Source organism: Pleurodeles waltl, chromosome 3_2 (assembly GCF_031143425.1).
Source record: "Pleurodeles waltl isolate 20211129_DDA chromosome 3_2, aPleWal1.hap1.20221129, whole genome shotgun sequence".
In the NCBI taxonomy this organism is placed as follows: domain Eukaryota; kingdom Metazoa; phylum Chordata; class Amphibia; order Caudata; family Salamandridae; genus Pleurodeles; species Pleurodeles waltl.
In genome coordinates, this window is record NC_090441.1 from 156538755 (window position 1) to 156561286 (window position 22532).

Genomic DNA, 22532 nt, shown 5'->3' on the forward strand with positions numbered 1-22532 from the left:
TACAAAATCTTACGAAGATTCCTTCTTTCATTACACTGGCGATGAGGATGGGTAAGATCGTCAGGAGATTTCAATACTGCGGTTTCTATGCTGTGATGCTCTGAGTTTGCAGCACTGCAAAAAGACTTACAATTTTCCTTTTTGACATCAAGGAAAGTCATACAAATTTGGTGTTATATTTGAGCAATTTCATTTATTCAGGAACTGGGCCTATTCAGCCTCACTTGTTTGTTTTTTTCCTTTTCACAACTACTTCTAAGAACTTGCTGAAAATGCAGAACGTCATACTTCCTCCTTTCTTTCTTAGTTCGTCTGGTGAGCCTACCATAAGATGGAGAAAATGGAAGAAGACATTCTTACATTATGTGAGGGTTTGTGGTACCAATCATTCTAGTGAAAGGAAAACATCATTGTTATTACATTGTCTTGGCAGTGAGGGTCAGGAATTGTTTGAAAATCTACCGGATTTAGAGGGTGATCTGACAGATCTGAATGAATTTGATATGTGCTTGAAAAAACTAGATCTACATTATCTACCGAGATCAGCACGATCCTAGAAAGGTATAATTTTGTAATAAGAGAACAAAGGCCTGAGGAGAGTGTAGAAGAGTATGTTACATCTTTGAGAAAGTTGGCATCTACCTGCAATTTTGGACCTACTCTAGAGGAACGTATATCAGAGATCAATTCATGTTGAAGTGTCGCAGTGACAAGATTAGGCATGAATTGTGGACTACGGATAATCCATCCTTGCATTAAGTGATTGCTAAAAGAGTTGAGCACACTCTAGCATGTGTAGAAGTGTTGGAAAAAAATAAGAGTCCTTCTGTCAATAGAGTTTGTGTGAAAACAGAGGAGAACAAAGGAAAGGATTTAGATAGAAACAAAAACACACAAGCCGCGATTACAAGATCAGGGTCTGGTGTGTGTTATATATATATGGGAATCCAGGACATTACACATCGTTTAAACTTTGACCTGCCTTAAATGCTTTATGCAAATCTTGTAACAAAAAGGGGCATTTGGGGAAGTGTTGTAAATCAGTTATTAATTCTAAACAAAACCCAGTTAAGGTAATCAATGACTGCATTTTGTCTGTAACTTTGCAGTGTGAACAGAGGAGACATCCCAAGGAACCAGTAACTGTTGGGGGTGTAAATGTAGAAATGCTATTCGATTCTGGTGCATGGTTGACTTTGATTTCGAACAAAGTGTTTGACACATTTCTTGATGACAAGATAAGATTATTGGATCCTGATGTAATTCCAGGAGCCTATGGAGGACAAATAATTGAATTGAAAGGTTATTTTGAGTCTGTTCTGTCATTCAAAAATTCTTCTGTGTGTGGGAAGATCTACGTGGCAGTGAAGGGAGATAGTGTAATAGTTGGCCCCATCAAAGGGATCTTGGGGGTCATCCTTGATCCTAATTCTCCTACTCCTGTCAGGCTCAAAGAAGAGTATGTGAGATTTGTTGAGTGTGCGTGAACTTAAGTGTCTGGACCTGTAGCATGATTACTCGCACTTAAGTAAGGAATTACCATATGTTTTTAGTGGGAAAATTGGTTGCTTGAAGGGTTATGTACATCAGATTAGGTTAAAAGAGGGAGCAATCCCTATGATAGCCAAGGTTTGTCCTGTTCATTTTTCTGTGAGGGATTCTCTGGAAGCTGAAATCAAGAAATTGTGTAAGTTGGGAGTCATTAACCCTGTGGAATGTTCGGAGTGGGTGGCACCCATTGTGGTAGCTCATAAGCCTTCTGGAGAAATGTAATTATGTGTTGACCTGAGAGCTCTCAATAAGTGTGTGATCAGTGATCAATTTCACCTGCCTAATATTACTGAAATGGTCACTTTATTGCATGGAGCGACAACTTTTACCACTTTAGATTTAACGGGAGCGTATCACCAAATCAGATTACACACACATTCTAAAGACTATACAACTTTTATTACTCCGTTTGGTACCTATCGTTATGCTCGAATGCCATTTGGATTGGTGTTTGCAGCGGCTGTTTTCCAACGTGTAATGTATAAGTTGTTCGGGGAGATGCTTGGAGTAAAATGCTTTCAAGATGATATTTTGATTTATGGTGAAAGCAAACAGATACATGATGGGAGAGTAAAGGATGTTTTGAACAAATTGAGTGATTGTGGATTGACTCTTAAATTGAATAAATGCAAGTTTAGAATGAGAGAGATTGAATAACTTGGTCTCAGAATTAATGGTGAAGGAATTTTTCCAAAGAAAGATTTGATTGATAGCATTATGGAATTACGTGCACCAGAAATGAAAGAAGATTTGCTGTCATTTTTGGGTATGGTGAAATTTCACCATTTTTTTTAACCTAATTTAGCTGCAAAGAGTATTGAAATGAGAAAGTTGTTAAAGAAAAAAATCTGAATTTGTCTTGAGTAAGGTGTGCGATGTGGGGTTTGCAAGTATCCAACAAGAGTTAGGTAGTGTAGAATCTTTTAAATGTTTTAATCCTAAAACAGTTTGTGTTGTCATGACTGATGCCAGTATTAAAGGTCTGGGGGCTGTATTATTGCAAGTAGATGAAGGAGATGGTCGTCTTGGACCAGTAGTGTACATCTCTAGATCTTTGCATGGTGATGAGGAGAAGTATTCAACGATTGAGTGGGAAGCATTAGGTGTCTATTGGTCTGTGAAGAAGCTTAAAAATATCTTGTGGGGTAAACGATTTATTGTCCACACAGATCACAAACCTTTGGTGAAGGTATTCACTAAAAAAGGTCTAGATTGGATTTCTATGCACATCTGCAAGTGGATTGTAGGGTTACAAGATTTTTGTTTTAATGTGCAGTATGTTCCAGGATCACGGAACAATGTTGCGGATTGTTTGTCGAGGCTTGGATCTGTTGTGGAATTAGTGTTGTTGGATGATGATATTCTAAGGGTTTGCAGCTTTACAGATGGTTGTATTACTCATGATGAGTGGGTTGCAGCAGTGGTTAATGATTCTGTTTTACAACAGGTGAAGGAAGCCATAGCTCATGGGTGGAAGAGTGAGTGGGGGGGGGGGAAAAAAATCAATGTTTATCAAGATTTTGGATAATTAAAGATGAACTGTCTTTTGAGAGTGGTATTGTGTTACGAGGGTCAAGGCTTGTTGTACCTACAGGGTTGAGGGATAGGGTAATGACTCTTGGACATGAAGGGCATCAAGGTATGTGCAAAACCAAGGCGAGGATTGGACTCAGTTACTGGTGGCCAGGGACGGACATGATGGTAGAGATTAATCAGAGATTGTGTAGATTGTTGCCATAGTGACAAGATACATAAAGTGAGAACTCCGCCGATGGTGGTTAGAGATTTCCCTTCCAAGCCATGGGATGATGTTGCAATTGACATAATTGGACCGTTTCACTCTAAAGGTGGGACTAATTTTCTTCTGACACTGATTGACCAATTTTCTAAATGGGCTGAGATTGGAGTTGTCAGTACTGTTGAATCAGGAAGGATCATATAGTTTTTGAGTGAAGTATTTAACCGTGAGGGATTACCCAAAAGTATTTTAACGGACAATGGACCCCAGTTTGTGTCTTTTACGATGCAGAATTATTTGAGTATGCATGGTATTGTGCATAGAAGATGTTCCCCGTATCATCCCGAGGGAAATGGTACTATTGAAAGATTCAACAAAAGTGTTAAAGAATGGATACAGTTGGAATTGAATGCGGGTAGATGTTGGAAAGAAGGTTTGAAAACGTTTCTTAAAGCTTACAGATTTTCCCCGCATGTATCCACAGGGAAAGTTCCATTTGAAGTATTCAGAGGGAGAAAACCAAAACACACTGTTGTCTCCTGGAAGGTTGCACTGGGGTATACAGGAAGGAGTGCCATGGAAGTTGATGAGTGGGGGAAATGTGAGAGAGAAAATAATGGTTGAAAAAAGGAAGAAATTTTATGATTCTCAGAAAAGTATGCACTTTAATGTTGGGGACATGGTTTTGACAAAGAAACCAACAGGATGCAAGAGTGGGTCCAGGTTCCTGGGTCCATTTAAGGCTGTAAAACATTTCTGCAATGCTGTGAAAGTAGATGATGGAAGAGTTTGGAATCTCAACAGGGTTGTTAGTGTCAAGGGGTAATTTTCCATGTTAATTTTCCTGTTCATATTGTATTGTTAGTCATTACAAGATTTTGTTGTTTGTAAAATAGGGAGATGTATGTACAATGTACAGTATCTGGGATGCTTAGGTCACTTGGGAAAGGCAAGAGAACACTGTATAATGAGGAATCTAGAATGTTATTGAAGGTGTATGACAGTTGAAGGATTTCAAGGAAGCTGTGCTGGTGAATGGGCTGTTTCTTCATTAAAGAACCTTCAAAATCTTACGAAGATTCCTTCTTTCATTACAAAAGCCCCATTGTTAACAGTGCTAGAAAACAATATGAGCTGCCCTATTTAACACAACGTTCTGAGTATGGAGGATTTCTACTTAAGGATTCTTTTGGTAGATTAATTTAAAGCCTATGAGACATGGGCCCCAGATTACGTAGCTACAGGACGGTAAAGTGACACACTGGTAGCTACTTTCTCTCAAACTATAGCCCAGATCTCAACTTTCTCACCAAAACTCTGACCGGAGTTTTTATTTCTACTGAGCACATCTATAACAACAACAGTTGTAAGTAGAGTAACACTTAAGAACAGACAAATGCACAATGTAACATAAAATGCTCCTAGGACACGCAGTACAAATAAATGCAATAACTAAAGAAAGGCAAAACATCCCACAATAATACAGTATAGGTGTTTTTCAATCTAATCAAGCAGGCTAGGTTGTTCGACAAATTTATACATAAGTACAGTTACAAAGCATGCAATTGTGGTACAACCTATGGTTTAATCCTTATCTTACCTGTGATTGGAATCCTATTATTTTTATCCATCCCTGCAAATACAACATTATCCAAATCTTCAAGGGACGGCAAAGGGTCTATGTTGCATAGATTGGAGCTCTATGGAAAAAGACAAAGATTGATAAAGAAACAAGCATTCAAAGGATAGTCTGCAATGTTATCATTGTTTCATGAAAACTGAAAATATAGCAAACGTTCATCCATAATAGTGCCATCAAGGCACTTTGTGAGGCAAACTGAGAAAGAACATAATCTACAGTCTCTAATACACATGTATTACTCTGAGGCCATGAACGTCCAAAACACTTAACATCAAAGTTCGGCATGAAGGTTCAGTCATTTATCAGTGTTCTTATTCAAATTAGCACAAATCTGCATTCCATAGAAGCGCTTCTTCACTCGTTCCTAAAAATGTAGGAAAATGTGCTTCTTATGGGACACAGGCATACGAATGTCCCTTATCTGAGGAGCTCCTGTACTTGTCCCATGAATTAGATGGGTACACATCCCTGTTATGGGGTTAGCAATATAGCACTGGCATAAGGTACCATGCTTTTAGAATCCAGACCTTATCTAAATTATCTAAATTTGAGTGGAGACCTAGTGGCCCCGTTTATGTGTGCTTACCCAGAAACGGTTGGGAGAGTTGTTTTCCGAACATAGAGTATATGTATTGCTCACATTCCTGAAGTTGGAGGAAGGGAGCCTAGACACAGAAGTCAGGGCGGAGAAAACTTTTTTTTTTTTTTTTTTTAGATATTTTAAATGACCTTTTGTTTAGCAAGGAGCTGACTAGCTTCCTGACCATTGCTATTTGGTCAATGGAGGGGTAAGAAGACACTGTTGTGAAAAGTGAGGTCTGCCCTTTCATCTTTCCCTGATTGACTCTTCAATGGTCTGATGACAGGACGGTACAGAAGCTTTACACTGTTGTGCATCTGTAGAGGGTGCTTCAGGCTGGTGACTACCCAGCTGTAGGATGCATCACTCTACAACCATCCTTAACTGGTTCTATAGTTTCAGACAGGGGATACACATCTCCTGTCTGCCAGTCGTGAATAAAAGTAGGACTCCAGTACCCCACTGTTTATTCCAGGTCCAAGTCTTTTATGGCCAAGGAAGGAGTGCAATGCACTCAGTACTCTGCTGAGAAACCAGGGCTGGTGCGTGCCTGACAGTCTCTCAAACGTAAAGGGATATCATTTTGAAATCTAGACTTTTGCCTGGGCGGTTGTATACCTATCTAGAAGCATGCCCGTTTGCTTAGAGAGTGAATGAACATGCCAATACTGCAGAATGAGAGTAGTGGCTGTCCAAGAAGGAACAAGGTGCAGCACATCCCCAGTGTGTGCGGCCCCCAGAAGAGAGGTCTAAGGCGAGTGATCTGCAGGACTTCAGTGCCTGTAGGCTAACTATCTCTGTGCCAGTTCCTGGAGGGAGCCGAGAATCTGTGACCGCCATTGCCGAGGGGAGATCTGGGCTGCGAGGGTGTGTTTGAGTCTGCCTGTGTATGGTCACAATTACCAAGTACTGTGAATGGCCCTAGTATATCCTGCTTGTGCAGGGGCTGCAACTAAAAAAGCAATGACCTGTAGAAGAGGTGGACTTCCATGTGCTGTACCAGAGACAGGAGCACAGAAGAACTGCCGGCCAGTGCTCCCTCATATGTCAGTTATTGGGGGTGGGGAGGAGTGCTGAAGGTTGGGCAGCAAGGTCTACCTACCGGGACCTCTTCCACTCTTGCATGGCAAGAACTCTTAAACTGAGCCAGAGTTTCACTCATACATGGAATGACTAAAAACTGCACCTGAGACTAATTCACCCTGTTGCTGCACTCTGAACTGAAGGAGAACTTGGAGCAAGGCTAAGCAGAGAGGAAGGAGGAAGAGGCGCAGCACTGACAAATTATTTTCTGTTGCTAAGTATATAGTAATATTGCATTCTTGTGTCTTGTTGATGTTTGAGTTCACGTACCTACACACTACATCCCTGAGAAGCCTGTTATATTGTGTGTGACAATTCATATCTTATGCATGATATTACCCATTTTAAAATGCCTATTCTGTTTTCAGTGCTCCTTGAGTGTGTGATTCATTTATGAAAGAGGATCTTTGTTTCCACTAAAGTGTTCATGGGATGCCTCATAGGGACTTATTGTTACCAGAAACACACCTTACGCTAACACTGAGTAGGTTGTGTACAGACAATCAAGAAAGTCAACACAAGATTCAAATACCACTGAACAACAATGGCCATAGTGGGAGGAAACAAGTAAAGTAAAGCTTTTAAAAACCAGACACTAGTAGAAACCTCAATAAGTATAGTCAGAACACACATTATGGGTGACAGTGCAGCCAATTCACCCATAACAGCTGGCATGGCTGAACTCTGCTGTGCAAAAGATAACGAACTGCAGGACATCAGAAACATAGACTTTAAAAGGAGATAGGCATTTGGCTTTGCTGCTGACAAGAGGACAGCTGTAGCTTAATCAGGAACACAGAAAAACGACTCTGGCTGGCACTGCTGAATATCCTCCAGTGCAGGTGCAGTGTTTGTGAACTGAAGTGGAGGACTGGGTCCACACAGAGCGTAAGTGGAAGAGGTGGGTAAAGGCTAAGTGCCCAATCTGGAGTGATCAGGATCAGCTGTGCCTAATCCTCATGCACCTTTCATGGGGCTTTTGACAAAATCAGTGGCAACATGTACAACAGTCCCTGAGGCTAACTGAACCTGAAGGCATTCCCCAGAGAACACTTCAGAGGGTAGAAATAAGTTACTTACCTGTAACTGCAGTTCTCCAGTTTTGGAAACTTTCAAAGATTCACCTGCTTGAATCCTTCCCAGTCATCGAAATGGGAGTCCCCGGTGTTATACAAAAGCAATTCTCTAATGTATATATACACATTACAGGCATTAGGACTTTAAATTAGTAACATATCACAGTCATTTTGTGAAAATGAACCAAACTCCAGAATCCACAAATCAGGTTTGTAGGAAGTATGCACTATTTCAAAGTAAGGAATAGTATGCACAGAGTCCAAGGGTTCCCCTTAGAGGTAGGATAGTGGCAAAAAGAGATAATACTAATGCTCTATTTTGTGGTAGTGTGGTCGAGCAGTAGGCTTATCAAAGGAGTAGTGTTAAGCATTTGTTGTACATACACACAGGCAATAAATGAGGAACACACACTCGGAGACAAATCCAGCCAATAGGTTTTGTTATAGAAAAATATATTTTCTTAGTTTATTTTAAGAACCACAGGTTCAAATTCTACATGTAATATCTCATTCGAAAGGTATTGCAGGTAAGTACTTTAGGAACTTTGAATAATTACCGTAGCATATATACTTTTCACATAAAACACAAATAGCTGTTTTAAAAGTGGACACAGTGCAATTTTCACAGTTCCTGGGGGAGGTAAAGTATTGTTAGGTTTTGCAGGTAAGTAACCCACCTACAGGGTTCAGTTTTGGGTCCAAGGTAGCCCACCGTTGGGGGTTCAGAGCAACCCCAAAGTTACCACACCAGCAGCTCAGGGCCGGTCAGGTACAGAGGTCAAAGAGGTGCCCAAAACACATAGGCTTCAATGGAGAGAAGGGGGTGCCCCGGTTCCGGTCTGCCAGCAGGTAAGTACCCGCGTCTTCGGAGGGCAGACCAGGGGGGTTGTGTAGGGCACCGGGGGGGACACAGGTCAGCACAAAAAGTACACCCTCAGCAGCGCGGGGGCGGCCGGGTGCAGTGTGCAAACACGCGTTGGGTTTTCAATGGTTTTCAATGAGAGACCAAGGGGTCTCTTCAGCGGTGCAGGCAGGCAAGGGGGGGGGGGGGGGGGGGGCTCCTCGGGGTAGCCACCACCTGGGCAAGGGAGAGGGCCTCCTGGGGGTCACTCCTGCACTGGAGATCCGATCCTTCAGGTGCTGGGGGCTGCGGGTGCAGGGTCTTTTCCAGCCGTCGGGATTTTAGAGTCAGGCAGTCGTGGTCAGGGGGAGCCTCGGGATTCCCTCTGCAGGCGTCGCTGTGGGGGCTCAGGGGGGACAACTTTGGTTACTCACAGTCTCGGAGTCACCGGAGGGTCCTCCCTGGGGTGTTGGTTCTCCACCAGTCGAGTCGGGGTCGCCGGGTGCAGTGTTGCAGGTCTCACGCTTCTTGCGGGGATTTGCAGGGGCCTTTAAATCTGCTCCTCTGTAACAAAGTTGCAGTCTTTTTTGGAGCAGGGGCGCTGTCCTCAGGAGTTTCTTGTCTTTCTTGAAGCAGGGCAGTCCTCTGAGGATTCAGAGGTCGCTGGTCCTGGGGAAAGCGTCGCTGGAGCAGGTTTCTTTAGAAGGCAGGAGACAGGCCGGTAGGTCTGGGGCCAAAGCAGTTGGTGTCTTCTTTTCTTCTTATGCAGGGGTCTTTCAGCTCAGCAGTCCTCTTCTTCTTGTAGTTTCAGGAATCAAAATTCTTAGGTTCAGGGGAGCCCTTAAATACTAAATTTAAGGGCGTGTTTAGGTCTGGGGGGTTAGTAGCCAATGGCTACTAGCCCTGAGGGTGGGTACACCCTCTTTGTGCCTCCTACCAAGGGGAGGGGGTCACAATCCTATTCCTATTGGGGGAATCCTCCATCTGCAAGATGGAGGATTTCTAAAAGTTAGAGTCACTTCAGCTCAGGACACCTTAGGGGCTGTCCTGACTGGCCAGTGACTCCTCCTTGTTATTCTCATTATTTCCTCCGGCCTTGCCGCCAAAAGTGGGGCCGTGGCCGGAGGGGGCGGGCAACTCCACTAGCTGGAGTGCCCTGCGGTGCTGGGACAAAGGGGGTGAGCCTTTGAGGCTCACCGCCAGGTGTTACAGCTCCTGCCTGGGGGAGGTGTTAGCATCTCCACCCAGTGCAGGCTTTGTTACTGGCCTCAGAGTGACAAAGGCACTCTCCCCATGGGGCCAGCAACATGTCTCGAGTGTGGCAGGCTTCTAGAACCAGTCAGCCTACACAGGTTGTTGGTTAAGGTTTCAGGGGGCACCTCTAAGGTGCCCTCTGGAGTGTAGTTTACAATAAAATGTACACTGGCATCAGTGTGCATTTATTGTGCTGAGAAGTTTGATACCAAACTTCCCAGTTTTCAGTGTAGCCATTATGGTGCTGTGGAGTTCGTGTTTGACAGACTCCCAGACCATATACTCTTATGGCTACCCTGCACTTACAATGTCTAAGGTTTTGCTTCGACACTGTAGGGGCACAGTGCTCATGCACTGGTGCCCTCACCTATGGTATAGTGCACCCTGCCTTAGGGCTGTAAGGCCTGCTAGAGGGGTGACTTATCTATACTGCATAGGCAGAGTGAGGTTGGCATGGCACCCTGAGGGGAGTGCCATGTCGACTTACTCGTTTTGTTCTCACCAGCACACACAAGCTGGCAAGCAGTGTGTCTGTGCTGAGTGAGGGTTCCCCAGGGTGGTATAAGACATGCTGCAGCCCCTAGAGGCCTTCCCTGGCATCAGGGCCCTTGGTACCAGAGGTACCAGTTACAAGGGACTTACCTGGATGCCAGGGTGTGCCAATTGTGTAAAACAAAAGTACAGGTTAGGGAAAGAACACTGGTGCTGGGGCCTGGTTAGCAGGCCTCCGCACACTTTCAATTCAAAACATAGCATCAGCAAAGGCAAAAAGTCAGGGGGTAACCATGCCAAGGAGGCATTTCCTTACAAAGTTACACCTCACTCTAGAGCACTCCTGTGAGGAGCTGCACTCCCTCAGATTTTCCGAGCATTAGTGCCAATGAGAAGACCATACTGAGAAAATGAAGGTGAGCTCCTCAGGGGAGGTGGCTGGGTCGCATGTGAATCTATGAAGGTTTCCAATACTGGAGAATGAAAATGTCACTTACCCAGTGTACATCTGTTCGTGGCATTAGTCGCTGCAGATTCACATGTTTCGCACAGTCCGCTGCCTGGTGTTGGGCTCGGAGTATTACAAGTTGTTTTTCTTCGAAGAAGTCTTTTTTGGTCACGGGACCGAAGGACTCCTCCCTCTTCGGCTCCATTGCGCATGGGCGTCGACTCCATCTTAGATTGTTTTCCCCGCAGAGGGTGGGGATGGAGTTGTTTGCTATAAATAGTGCCCATGCAATGGAGTGAATACGTATGTACATAAAAAGTTTATAATAATTATTTACAAATGTACAAATGTTTAAGATTTAAGATGTACTTCTAAACGGCTACAGGCTTTCCGGGGAGGCGGGAGGGCACATGTGAATCTGCAGCGACTAATGCCACGAACAGATGTACACTGGGTAAGTGACATTTTCAGTTCGATGGCATATGTTGCTGCAGATACACATGTTTCGCATAGACTATAAAGCAGTTACCTCCCCTAAAAGCGGTGGTTTAGCCTGTAGGAGTTGAAGTAGTTTGGAATAATGTTCTTAGTACAGCTTGGCCCACTGTAGCTTGTTGTGCATTTAGTACGTCTACACAGTAGTGTTTAGTAAATGTATGAGGCGTAGACCAGGTTGCAGCCTTACATATTTCGCTCATAGGAATGTTTCCTAGAAAGGCCATTGTAGCACCTTTCTTTCTGGTTGAGTGTGCCTTTGGTGTAATAGACAATTCTCTTTTGGCTTTAAGATAGCATGTTTGAATACATCTGACTATCCATCTAGCAATGCCTTGTTTAGAGATTGGATTTCCTATGTGTGGTTTTTGAAAAGCTATGAACAGTTGTTTTGTTTTCCTGATTAGCTTTGTTCTGTCAATGTAGTACATTAGTGCTCTTTTGATGTCTAATGTATGTAGTGCCCTTTCAGCCACGGAATCTGGTTGTGGGAAGAACACTGGCAATTCTACTGTTTGATTTAAATGGAATGGTGAGATTACTTTTGGTAGAAATTTTGGATTTGTTCTTAGAACTATTTTATTTTTGTGTATTTGAATAAATGGTTCTTGTATGGTAAATGCCTGTATTTCACTTACTCTTCTGAGGGATGTGATTGCAATGAGAAATGCGACTTTCCAGGTTAGATATTGCATTTCACAGGAATGCATGGGTTCGAAAGGTGGACCTATGAGTCTTGTTAAGACGATGTTAAGGTTCCATGAGGGAACTGGTGGTGTTCTTGGTGGTATAATTCTTTTTAGCCCTTCCATGAATGCTTTAATAACTGGTATTCTAAATAGAGACGATGAATGAGTAGTTTTTAGGTAAGCAGATATTGCTGCGAGGTGTATTTTTATAGATGAAAAAGCGAGATTCGCTTTTTGCAAATGTAGTAAGTATCCCACTATGTCCTTTGTAGAGGCATGCAATGGTTGGATTTGATTGGTATGGCAGTAGCAAACAAATCTTTTCCACTTAGATGCATAGCAGTGTCTAGTGGAAGCTTTTCTAGCTTGTTTTATGACCTCCATACATTGTGTGAGGTCTAAGTGTCCGAATTGTAGGATTTCAGGAGCCAAATTGCCAGATTCAATGATGCTGGGTTTGGATGCCTGATCTGTTGTTTGTGTTGTGTTAACAGATCTGGTCTGTTGGGTAGTTTGACATGCGGTACTAGTGAAAGGTCTAGTAGAGTTGTATACCAAGGTTGTCTTGCCCATGTGGGTGCTATCAGTATGAGTTTGAGTTGGTTTTGACTCAACTTGTTTACTAGATATGGAAGGAGAGGGAGAGGGGGAAAAGCGTATGCAAATATCCCTGACCAACTCATCCATAGAGCATTGCCTTGTGATTCGCGGTGTGGGTACCTGGATGCGAAGTTTTGGCATTTTGCGTTTTCTTTTGTTGCGAACAAATCTATCTGGGGTGTTCCCCAAATTTGAAAGTACTTGTTCATAACTTGGGGGTGAATTTCCCATTCGTGGACTTGTTGGTGGTCTCGCGAAAGGTTGTCTGCTAGTTGGTTTTGGATCCCTGGAATAAATTGTGCTATTAGGCGAATGTTGTTGTGAGTCGCCCACTGCCATATTTTTTGTGTTAGGAGACACAATTGTGTTGAGTGTGTTCCTCCTTGTTTGTTTAAATAATACATTGTTGTCATGTTGTCTGTTTTGACAAGAATGTATTTGTGTGTTATTATGGGTTGAAAGGCTTTTAACGCTAGAAATACTGCTAACAGTTCTAGGTAATTGATATGAAATTTTGTTTGGTGTACATCCCATTGTCCTTGAATGCTGTGGTGATTGAGGTGTGCTCCCCACCCTGTCATGGAAGCATCTGTTGTTATAACGTATTGAGGCACTGGGTCCTGAAATGTCCGCCCTTTGTTTAAATTGTTGCTGTTCCACCATAGAAGCGAGAGGTATGTTTGGCGGTCTACCAACACCAGATCTTGAAGTTGACCCTGTGCCTGTGACCATTGTGATGCTAGGCACTGTTGTAAGGGTCGCATGTGTAGTCTTGCGTTTGGGACAATGGCTATGCATGATGACATCATGCCTAGAAGTTTTAGCACAAATTTTGCTTGTATCTTTTGGTTTGGAAACATAGCACTTATTACCTTGTGGAATGCTTGCACTCTTTGTGGACTTGGAGTGGCAATTCCTTTTGATGTGTTGATGGTTGCCCCTAGATATTGTTGTGTCTGACACGGTTCGAGGTGTGACTTTGTATAGTTGATGGAGAAACCCAGTTTGTGAAGGGTTTGTATGACATATGTGGTGTCGTTTGTGCACTTTTTTACTGTGTTGGTCTTGATTAGCCAATCGTCTAGGTAAGGAAACACATGTATCTGTTGTCTCCTGATATGTGCTGCTACTACTGCTAGACATTTTGTGAATACTCTTGGTGCAGTTGTTATTCCGAATGGCAACACTTTGAATTGGTAATGTATTCCTTTGAATACGAACCTTAGGTACTTTCTGTGAGAAGGGTGTATCGGTATATGGAAGTACGCATCTTTTAGGTCTAATGTGGTCATGTAATCTTGCTGTTTGAGCAGTGGAATGATGTCTTGTAGTGTGACCATGTGAAAGTGGTCCGATATGATGTAGGTATTTAGTGTCCTGAGATCTAATATTGGTCTTAATGTTTTGTCTTTTTTTGGAATTAGAAAGTACAGGGAGTAAACTCCTGTGTTTTTTTGTTGTACTGGTACTAACTCTATTGCATCCTTTTGCAGTAGTGCTTGAACTTCTAGTCCTAAAAGTTCTAAATGTTGAGGTGACATTTTGCGTGTTTTTGGAGGGATGTTTGGTGGGAATTTGTGGAATTCTATGCAATAGCCATGTTGGATTATTGCTAATACCCAATTGTCTGTTGTAATCTGCTGCCAAGATTGGTAGAATTGGCTTAGTGTTCCCCCCACTGGTGTTGAGTGAAGGGGTTGTGTGACTTGAAAGTCACTGTTTAGGTGGAGGTGTTTTTGGAGTCTGAAATCTTCCCCTACTCCTTGGGAATTGACCCCCTCTATATCCCCTGAAACCTCCTCTTTGGAATGAACCCTGATATGGTGTGGTTCTGGTTTGTTGGTTGGTGGTGTCTGTGGGTTGGCCACGAAACCCCCCTCTAAATGGAGTTTTTCGAAAAGAGCCTCTGCTCTGCGGGGAGTAGAGTGCGCCCATGGCTTTGGCCATGTCTGTGTCCTTTTTAAGTTTTTCAATGGCTGTGTCCACTTCAGGGCCAAAAAGTTGTTTCTCGTTGAAGGGCATATTAAGGACAGCCTGCTGGATTTCCGGTTTGAAGCCTGAAGTGCGGAGCCAAGCGTGTCTCCTTATGGTGACAGCAGTGTTGACTGTTCTCGCTGCAGTATCGGCTGCGTCCATTGAAGAGCGGATTTGATTGTTTGAGATCGTTTGTCCCTCTTCAACTATTTGCTGCGCCCTTTTTTGGTATTCCTGTGGAAGATGGTCTATGAGAAGTTGCATCTCATCCCAGTGTGCGCGGTTATATCGGGCCAGCAGCGCTTGAGAATTTGCGATGCGCCACTGGTTGGCTGCCTGTGATGCTACTCTTTTTCCTGCCGCATCAAATTTTCTGCTTTCTTTGTCCGGAGGTGGGGCGTCGCCAGATGTATGGGAATTTGCTCTTTTGCGAGCTGCCCCTACTACTACGGAGTCAGGTGGTAACTGCGAAGTAATAAACACTGGGTCTGTGGGTGGTGGTTTGTATTTCTTATCCACCCTTGGGGTGATGGCTCTTGATTTTACGGGCTCTTCAAAAATTTGTTTTGCGTGCCGTAACATCCCTGGTAGCATTGGGAGACATTGATATTGGCTATGTGTAGCCGAGAGGGTGTTAAATAAAAAATCATCCTCTATAGGATCGGAATGCAGTTGGACATTGTGGAATTCTGCTGCCCTAGCCACCAGTTGCGAGTATGAGGTACTGTCCTCTGGCGGTGACGGCTTTGTGGGGTATGAATCGGGATCATTGTCCGGCACTGGGGTGTCATATAGGTCCCAAGCGTCTTGATCCTGATCATCTTGACTTATGGTAGTTTGCGCTGGTGAGTGCATTTGTGGCGGTGTTTGTGCCGGCGATGCCTGTTGTGGTGGAGAGGGCGGAGGCGTGACTTTTTTAACCACTTTGGCTTGTGGTTGTGCGTCATCCTTGAGAATTCCGATCCTTCTTTTTCTCATTATTGGGGGAAGGGTTGATATCTTCCCTGTGTCTTGCTGGATGTACAGTCTCTTTTGTGTGTAGTCTGATTCTACACTTTGGAGCTCTTGTCCAAATCTGTGCATCTGGCCACTTATTCCTTGTTCCTCTGTGTAGGATGGAGGTGTGGAACTTTTCAGCGCCGAGAGAGAATCTTTTTTCCGCTTCGGCACCGACAGAATTTTTGTGGCTTTCGGCAGGGTGTCTCGGTGCCGATGTTTTTCGGTGCCGGCATCTTGTTTTTGCCTCTCGGAGCCGCTATCTCGGCTCCGAGGTTGCTCCATGGCGGTCCCTCGACCGGAGTCGGGTGTCTTCGCTATGGGCGTGCCCTTTTTCGGCGCCTTCGACGGCTCGCCGGTTTTATGGGTCGAGCCATGGCCTGTTGGCAGTGGCGTCCCCTGGGCTTTTGTCTTCTCGATGGTTTTAATTTTGGACGTCTTACTCACTGTTTGTTGCTGTTGTTCGACGTCGGAGTCTCCGGATTCTGATTCCGGAACCGAGAATGTTTCCTCTTCGTCGTCGAAACGTTGTTTTGTCGGCGTGGACGCCATTTGTAGACGCCTGGCTCTTCGGTCCCGGAGTGTTTTTCTGGACCGGAAGGCTCGACAGGCCTCACAGGTATCCTCCTTGTGCTCGGGGGACAAGCACAAGTTACAGACCAAGTGCTGATCTGTATAAGGATACTTACTGTGACATTTTGGGCAGAAACGAAACGGGGTCCGTTCCATCGGCTTCGATGTCGCACGCGGTCGGGCCGACCAGGCCCCGACGGGGGATCGAAGCTACCCCAAAATCTTCCGATGATCGGTGTCGATGTACCTAACTATCCCGATACCGAACGGAACAATACCGACGCTTTCTTCCGAGATTCTGACTAACTTTCCGAACCGAAACACGGAGCGAAAAGGAATACGTCCGAACCCGACAGCGGAAAAAAAACAATCTAAGATGGAGTCGACGCCCATGCGCAATGGAGCCGAAGAGGGAGGAGTCCTTCGGTCCCGTGACCAAAAAAGACTTCTTCGAAGAAAAACAACTTGTAATACTCCGAGCCCAACACCAGGCAGCGGACTGTGCGAAACATGTGTATCTGCAGCAACATATGCCATCGAACCTACAGTTACAGGTAACTTATTTCTTACTCCAGTTTTGGAACTTTCATAGATTCACATGCTTGAATCAGAAGAACAAGCAGTAAGTAGTACATTTTCTGTAGTTAGCTATTTAAAAATTCTAGCATAATAAAAGAGCATGAGCATTCTTTACAGTCATGTTTGGCTTTAAATAGAACAGAAGAATTGCAAATATTTTGAAAATGTGCATTTATACAGTAACAAAGTGGATGGTGGGTATTACCAAACGGCTCACCTTCATTGAAACATGTCTGAGTACTGCCTGCCCAACTGCTGCATACCTGCGCGTTTCAGTATCCAAGCAGTAGTGTCTCGTGAAGGTATGTGCCTCTTTCCACGTTGCAGTTCAGCAGCTGTCCTGTAATGACTTCTGAAAATAGCGCACAGGAAGTAGAAACGGCTCTAGTTAAATGTGCCTGTACCTTAGTCTCGAAAAGTAGATAAGTGCTCTGACGGCAATGAACAATTGCACTTGTAATCCACCGAGAAAGTCTGTTTAGTCACTGGGAACCCTTTTTCAGGGTTACTGTAAGCTATGAAAAGTTGTTTTGCTTTTCGAAAAGATTTCGTCCTGTCCAAATAAACCTTGAGACATCTCTTCAGATCTAACGAGTGAAGTGACCTTTCCGCTGCCGTTTGCGGCTCAGTGAAGAAAGTCCTCAATGCCACAGGTTCGTTGAGATGAAAGTGCAAGGGGACCTTGGGTATAAATTTAGGGTTGGTGCGCAAGATGACTGTCTTCTTTGAATTGTAAAAAAGGTTCCTATATTGTGAAAACTTGTATTTTACTATTTTACTAACCCTACGCGCAGACATAAGCATGAGAAGGAGTGCTACCTTCCATGTAAGATATTTCATGTCTGCCCTCCGAATGGGCTCAAACAGTTCCTTCATGACCTGACCAAGAACAGTGTTCAATTGCCATGCCGGAGGAGGGGCTCTGACTGGAGGATAGGATCTAGAAAGACCCTTTAGAAATGCTTTATAAGCCTGTGAGACAAAAGAGGTGGCTTACGGGATATTCTTCTAAAGTGAGAGATGGATGCCAGATGAACTTTACTGGATGCATGTTGCAATCCTCAGCGCTGGATTCAACAGGTAAGGTAAGATTTTTTCAGGAGCGGAAGACACTTTAACAGACTTGCACCACAAACAGAATCGTTTCCACTTTAGGTGGTATGTTTTGTTCGTGCCATCTGCCCGGGCTCTGGCTAGTATTTCCTTGCAGTCACTAGGGATGTTTAAATGGCCAGCTTGCGTAAAACCGGCATTTGGCGTTCTGGGAGGTCACAAAGATATCCAAGTTCGGTTTTCCCCACTAAAGGAATATTTTGTTCAGTGTCTGTTGATCTAATTCACATTTGCGAGTAGACGTTAGTCTGCTCAGAGAATCTGCAATGGCATTCTGATGGCCTGGGACATGTTCTGCTTTTATGTGTACGAAATAATGAATGCACCAATTCGAAATGGCTTGTGCTTCCTGGGATAGAAGATGGGAGCAAGTTCCTCTTTGCTTGTTGATATAGTGCATTGTCCTGTCCGGCAAATTCTTGGAAGAATGGCTTGCAAAGCCAAAAATACTGCTCTCAGCTCGAGGAGGTTGATATGGAGAGTGCGGTGAGAGGTGGGCCATTTGCCGCTTACTTGAAGATCCTGCAGGTATGCGCCCAATCCGTCCACTGAAGCATCTGTTGTTACTGTTAATGGGGGAATTTGAGTCAAGAACTGTAGCCCTACCAAGAAATTTGCACGAACTGTCCACCAGTTGAGAGATGCTGCCATTAGTGGAGTTACCTGTATTATGTCTTCGAAAGACCCTTGCGCCTTTTTCCATTGCTTGTGCAGCTTCTCTTGCAGTGGGCGCAGTCAACAGTATGGGATTAGATTGATACAAGATGACATCATTCCTATTAATGATGTGTATGCTTTGAACTTAGAGACTTTTGTGTCTGCAGACGCTTCGCAGTGTGATGAACTTTTCTTGCCAGTCTGATGTTGGGTATGCTTTGGCCCGCTGTGTGTCTAATATAGCTCCCAGAAATGCTATCTGTTTTGATGGCTGGAGCACTGATTTATCTTTATTGAGACTGAGGCCCAATGGATTGAAAAGATGCAAGGTTGCTGCAATGGATTGGTGTGCTGCCTGGATATTGGGCGCTTTTACCTGGCAGTCATCCAAGTATGGGAAGACTTGGTGTTGATTGTGTCTGCGGTAGGCTGCCACTGGAGCTAGGCATTTGGTAAAAATCCAGGGTGTGGATTTGAGGCCAAAAGGAAGTACTTTGAATTGAAAGTGCTTGCAGGCTACCGTGAATCTCAGGAATCATCTGTGACTTGGGTGAATGGGTATATGAAAGTAGGCGTCCTAAAGGTCTAGGAAAGCCATTTAGTCCACTCTGTCGAGTAGTTGCAAAATGTCCTGCAATGTGACCATGCAGAAAGTTTGCTTTTTCAGGTACTTGTTTAGCTCCCTTAAATCTAGGATCGGCTTCCATAAGCAATACTTTTTTCACATCAGAAGAAGCAGGAGAAAAACCTTACCGCTTTGGGAAAAAGGCACAATTTTTATTGCATCCTTTTTTAACATAATCTCCACCTCTAAGTTGAGCAAACGCGGGTGTTTTTGATGCACCAGAGAAGGTGGTGTGAGTGGAGGTATTTGTATAAACTCTAGGAGGTGGCCGAATTGTATTGTCTCTAGTACCCATTGGTCTCTGGTTATTTGACACCAACGATGAAGGTGATTTTTCAGAGTTCCATGAGTTTTGATGGGGAAGAGTGAGAGAGGTGGCCAGCGCTTGAATATAGTCATTGCCTACATGAGGAATCCTTGCCCTGCCTCCAAGGCTTTCCTCTTTGTGGAAGTCTGCCGTATGTGGCCAAAGAGTGGCTGCCATTGGTGATATTGCAGCCTGGTGGTGTGGCTAGCGGCGTGGTTTGTTAGATACCTATATTGCGGATATCCTCCACGAAATGAAGACTGGCTTCTCCCTCTGGCTCCACAAAAATGATTTTTTTCTGAACTGGAGCGTGCCAAGCGATCTGGCAGTATCAGCATCTGATTTTATAATCTGAAGCGCATCAATAATGTGCTTCCTGAATAATGCATCCCCATCATAAGGGAGATCCAAAATCTTTGTCTGTATCTCAGCCTGGAAATTAGTGGCCTGAAGCCATCCTTGTCGCCTTAACACTGCCGCCCCAGCCAATTGCCTAAAACCCTACTGCTTCTTCCTAAAACCCATGGCTGCGATATCGAGAGCATGGTCAATTATCTCGGCAGAAGAACGTTGTCCTTCCAATAATACCTTTTTTGCTTCACTCTTAATGGTTTCCGGTAGTTCTTCCAAATACTGTGCAATGTCGACCATAGCTGCCGGTCATGCCTTCCAAGGAGGACCAACGAGTTTGCAGCTCACAGTACAATGGCAGACATTGAAGAAAAATGTTTGCCGATGTTATTGAGTTGCCTTCCTTATCTGATGGTGCAGTTAAAGGTGCAGAAGGGTTTCTGGAGCGGTGTTGCGCTGCTTGTGAAATAACAGAGTGCCTTTGGATAGCCAATAAGACATAATGGAGCATCGTCAGTGGCTTTATATTTCTTGCCTAGCTTTGCTAAGACTGCTGGGACTCTTGCAGGGTTGTGCATAATCTTCAGCCCTTGGTTCCACACATGATCAATGACTGGAATAGCCCTGTCTCTCTGTAGGGTTCGTTAAAATCATCCAAGAAACAATCCTGCTGCGCTGATGGCATTGGCAAAGCAAAACGTGTGGCCGCCCTTTCCAACCAATTGTGAAAGCCCCCTGTATCCTCGGGGGGGAGGGGTTCTACTGGGAGCGTGCTCTGTAGTCTGTTAACAGGTCCTGAACTCGCCCCTCACGACCGCAGCACCAACCTGCTGCCTTCTGCCTCTGCCCCACGACCACGCTGCCGTCTGCGTGTTCGAGGCCCTCCTCCACCCGCAGGCATCCTCCTGCGCCTCATCCCTGGTGGCTAGTGGGCTCACTTGACCCGAGTGCCGCTTCCGCCGTCCCGTAAGTTTGTTTTTCAGCTTTTTTCCGCTTTTCTGCGCCTCGCCGCCGGCGCTTTTTGCCCCATTGTGCCCCCCTGATTGCTGTCTCCCCGATCGTATTTAATCACAGTATTGTGTCCATATTGTGTTTTTTCCTGCATTTGTGACTGTTTTTGCCCGATTTCTGTGCCTTTCGCCCCTTGTGCGCTCCTCGACCCCAGCCGCTGCTTCCCTGCGGCCCCGCCCCCCTCGCGCCCCCATTTGCCGCTCCCTCCCGCCTCCCGCCTCCCAGCTGCTCCCCCCTCCCTTCTTAATGGCTGGCGCTGCGCGTCGCCAGTGAGCGAGTTCGGACCTGGTTCAGGTCCTGAACTCGCCCCTCACGACCGCAGCACCAACCTGCTGCCTTCTGCCTCTGCCCCACGACCATGCTGCCGTCTGCGTGTTCGAGGCCCTCCTCCACCCGCAGGCATCCTCCTGCGCCTCATCCCTGGTGGCTAGTGGGCTCACTTGACCCGAGTGCCGCTTCCGCCGTCCCGTAAGTTTGTTTTTCAGCTTTTTTCCACTTTTCTGCGCCTCGCCGCCGGCGCTTTTTGCCCCATTGTGCCCCCCTGATTGCTGTCTCCCCGATCGTATTTAATCCCAGTATTGTGTCTGTAAGGAAATGCCTCCTTGGCATGGTTGCCCCCTGACTTTTTGCCTTTGCTGATGCTATGTTTACAATTGAAAGTGTGCTGAGGCCTGCTAACCAGGCCCCAGCACCAGTGTTCTTTCCCTAACCTGTACTTTTGTATCCACAATTGGCAGACCCTGGCATCCAGATAAGTCCCTTGTAACTGGTACTTCTAGTACCAAGGGCCCTGATGCCAAGGAAGGTCTCTAAGGGCTGCAGCATGTCTTATGCCACCCTGGAGACCTCTCACTCAGCACAGACACACTGCTTGCCAGCTTGTGTGTGCTAGTGAGAACAAAACAAGTAAGTCGACATGGCACTCCCCTCAGGGTGCCATGCCAGCCTCTCACTGCCTATGCAAGTATAGGTCAGTCACCCCTCTAGCAGGCCTTACAGCCCTAAGGCAGGGTGCACTATACCATAGGTGAGGGTACCAGTGCATGAGCATGGTACCCCTACAGTGTCTAAACAAAACCTTAGACATTGTAAGTGCAGGGTAGCCATAAGAGTATATGGTCTGGGAGTCTGTCAAACACGAACTCCACAGCACCATAATGGCTACACTGAAAACTGGGAAGTTTGGTATCAAACTTCTCAGCACAATAAATGCACACTGATGCCAGTGTACATTTTATTGCAAAATACACCCCAGAGGGCACCTTAGAGGTGCCCCCTGAAACTTAACCGACTGTCTGTGTAGGCTGACTAGTTCCAGCAGCCTGCCACACTAGAGACATGTTGCTGGCCCCATGGGGAGAGTGCCTTTGTCACTCTGAGGCCAGTAACAAAGCCTGCACTGGGTGGAGATGCTAACACCTCCCCCAGGCGGGAGCTGTGACACCTGGCGGTGAGCCTCAAAGGCTCACCCCTTTGTCACAGCCCAGCAGGGCACTCCAGCTTAGTGGAGTTGCCCGCCCCTTCCGGCCACGGCCCCCACTTTTGGCGGCAAGGCTGGAGGGAACAAAGAAAGCAACAAGGAGGAGTCACTGGCCAGTCAGGACAGCCCCTAAGGTGTCCTGAGCTGAAGTGACTCTAACTTTTAGAAATCCTCCATCTTGCAGATGGAGGATTCCCCCAATAGGGTTAGGATTGTGACCCCCTCCCCTTGGGAGGAGGCACAAAGAGGGTGTACCCACCCTCAGGGCTAGTAGCCATTGGCTACTAACCCCCCAGACCTAAACACGCCCTTAAATTTAGTATTTAAGGGCTACCCTGAACCCTAGAAAATTAGATTCCTGCAACTACAAGAAGAAG

General features: G+C 45.2%; 1 protein-coding gene across 1 annotated transcript in view; it reads right to left on the reverse strand.

Annotated features, from left to right (window-relative positions):
• The window catches only part of MAP3K2 (mitogen-activated protein kinase kinase kinase 2), a 269545-nt gene that overhangs the window by 103442 nt on the left and 143571 nt on the right, over positions 1-22532 (reverse strand). The window contains exon 7 of the mRNA XM_069227045.1: positions 4890-4989. Within this exon, the coding sequence (XP_069083146.1) occupies positions 4890-4989 (100 nt within the window). The remainder of the gene's footprint in view (positions 1-4889; positions 4990-22532) is intronic.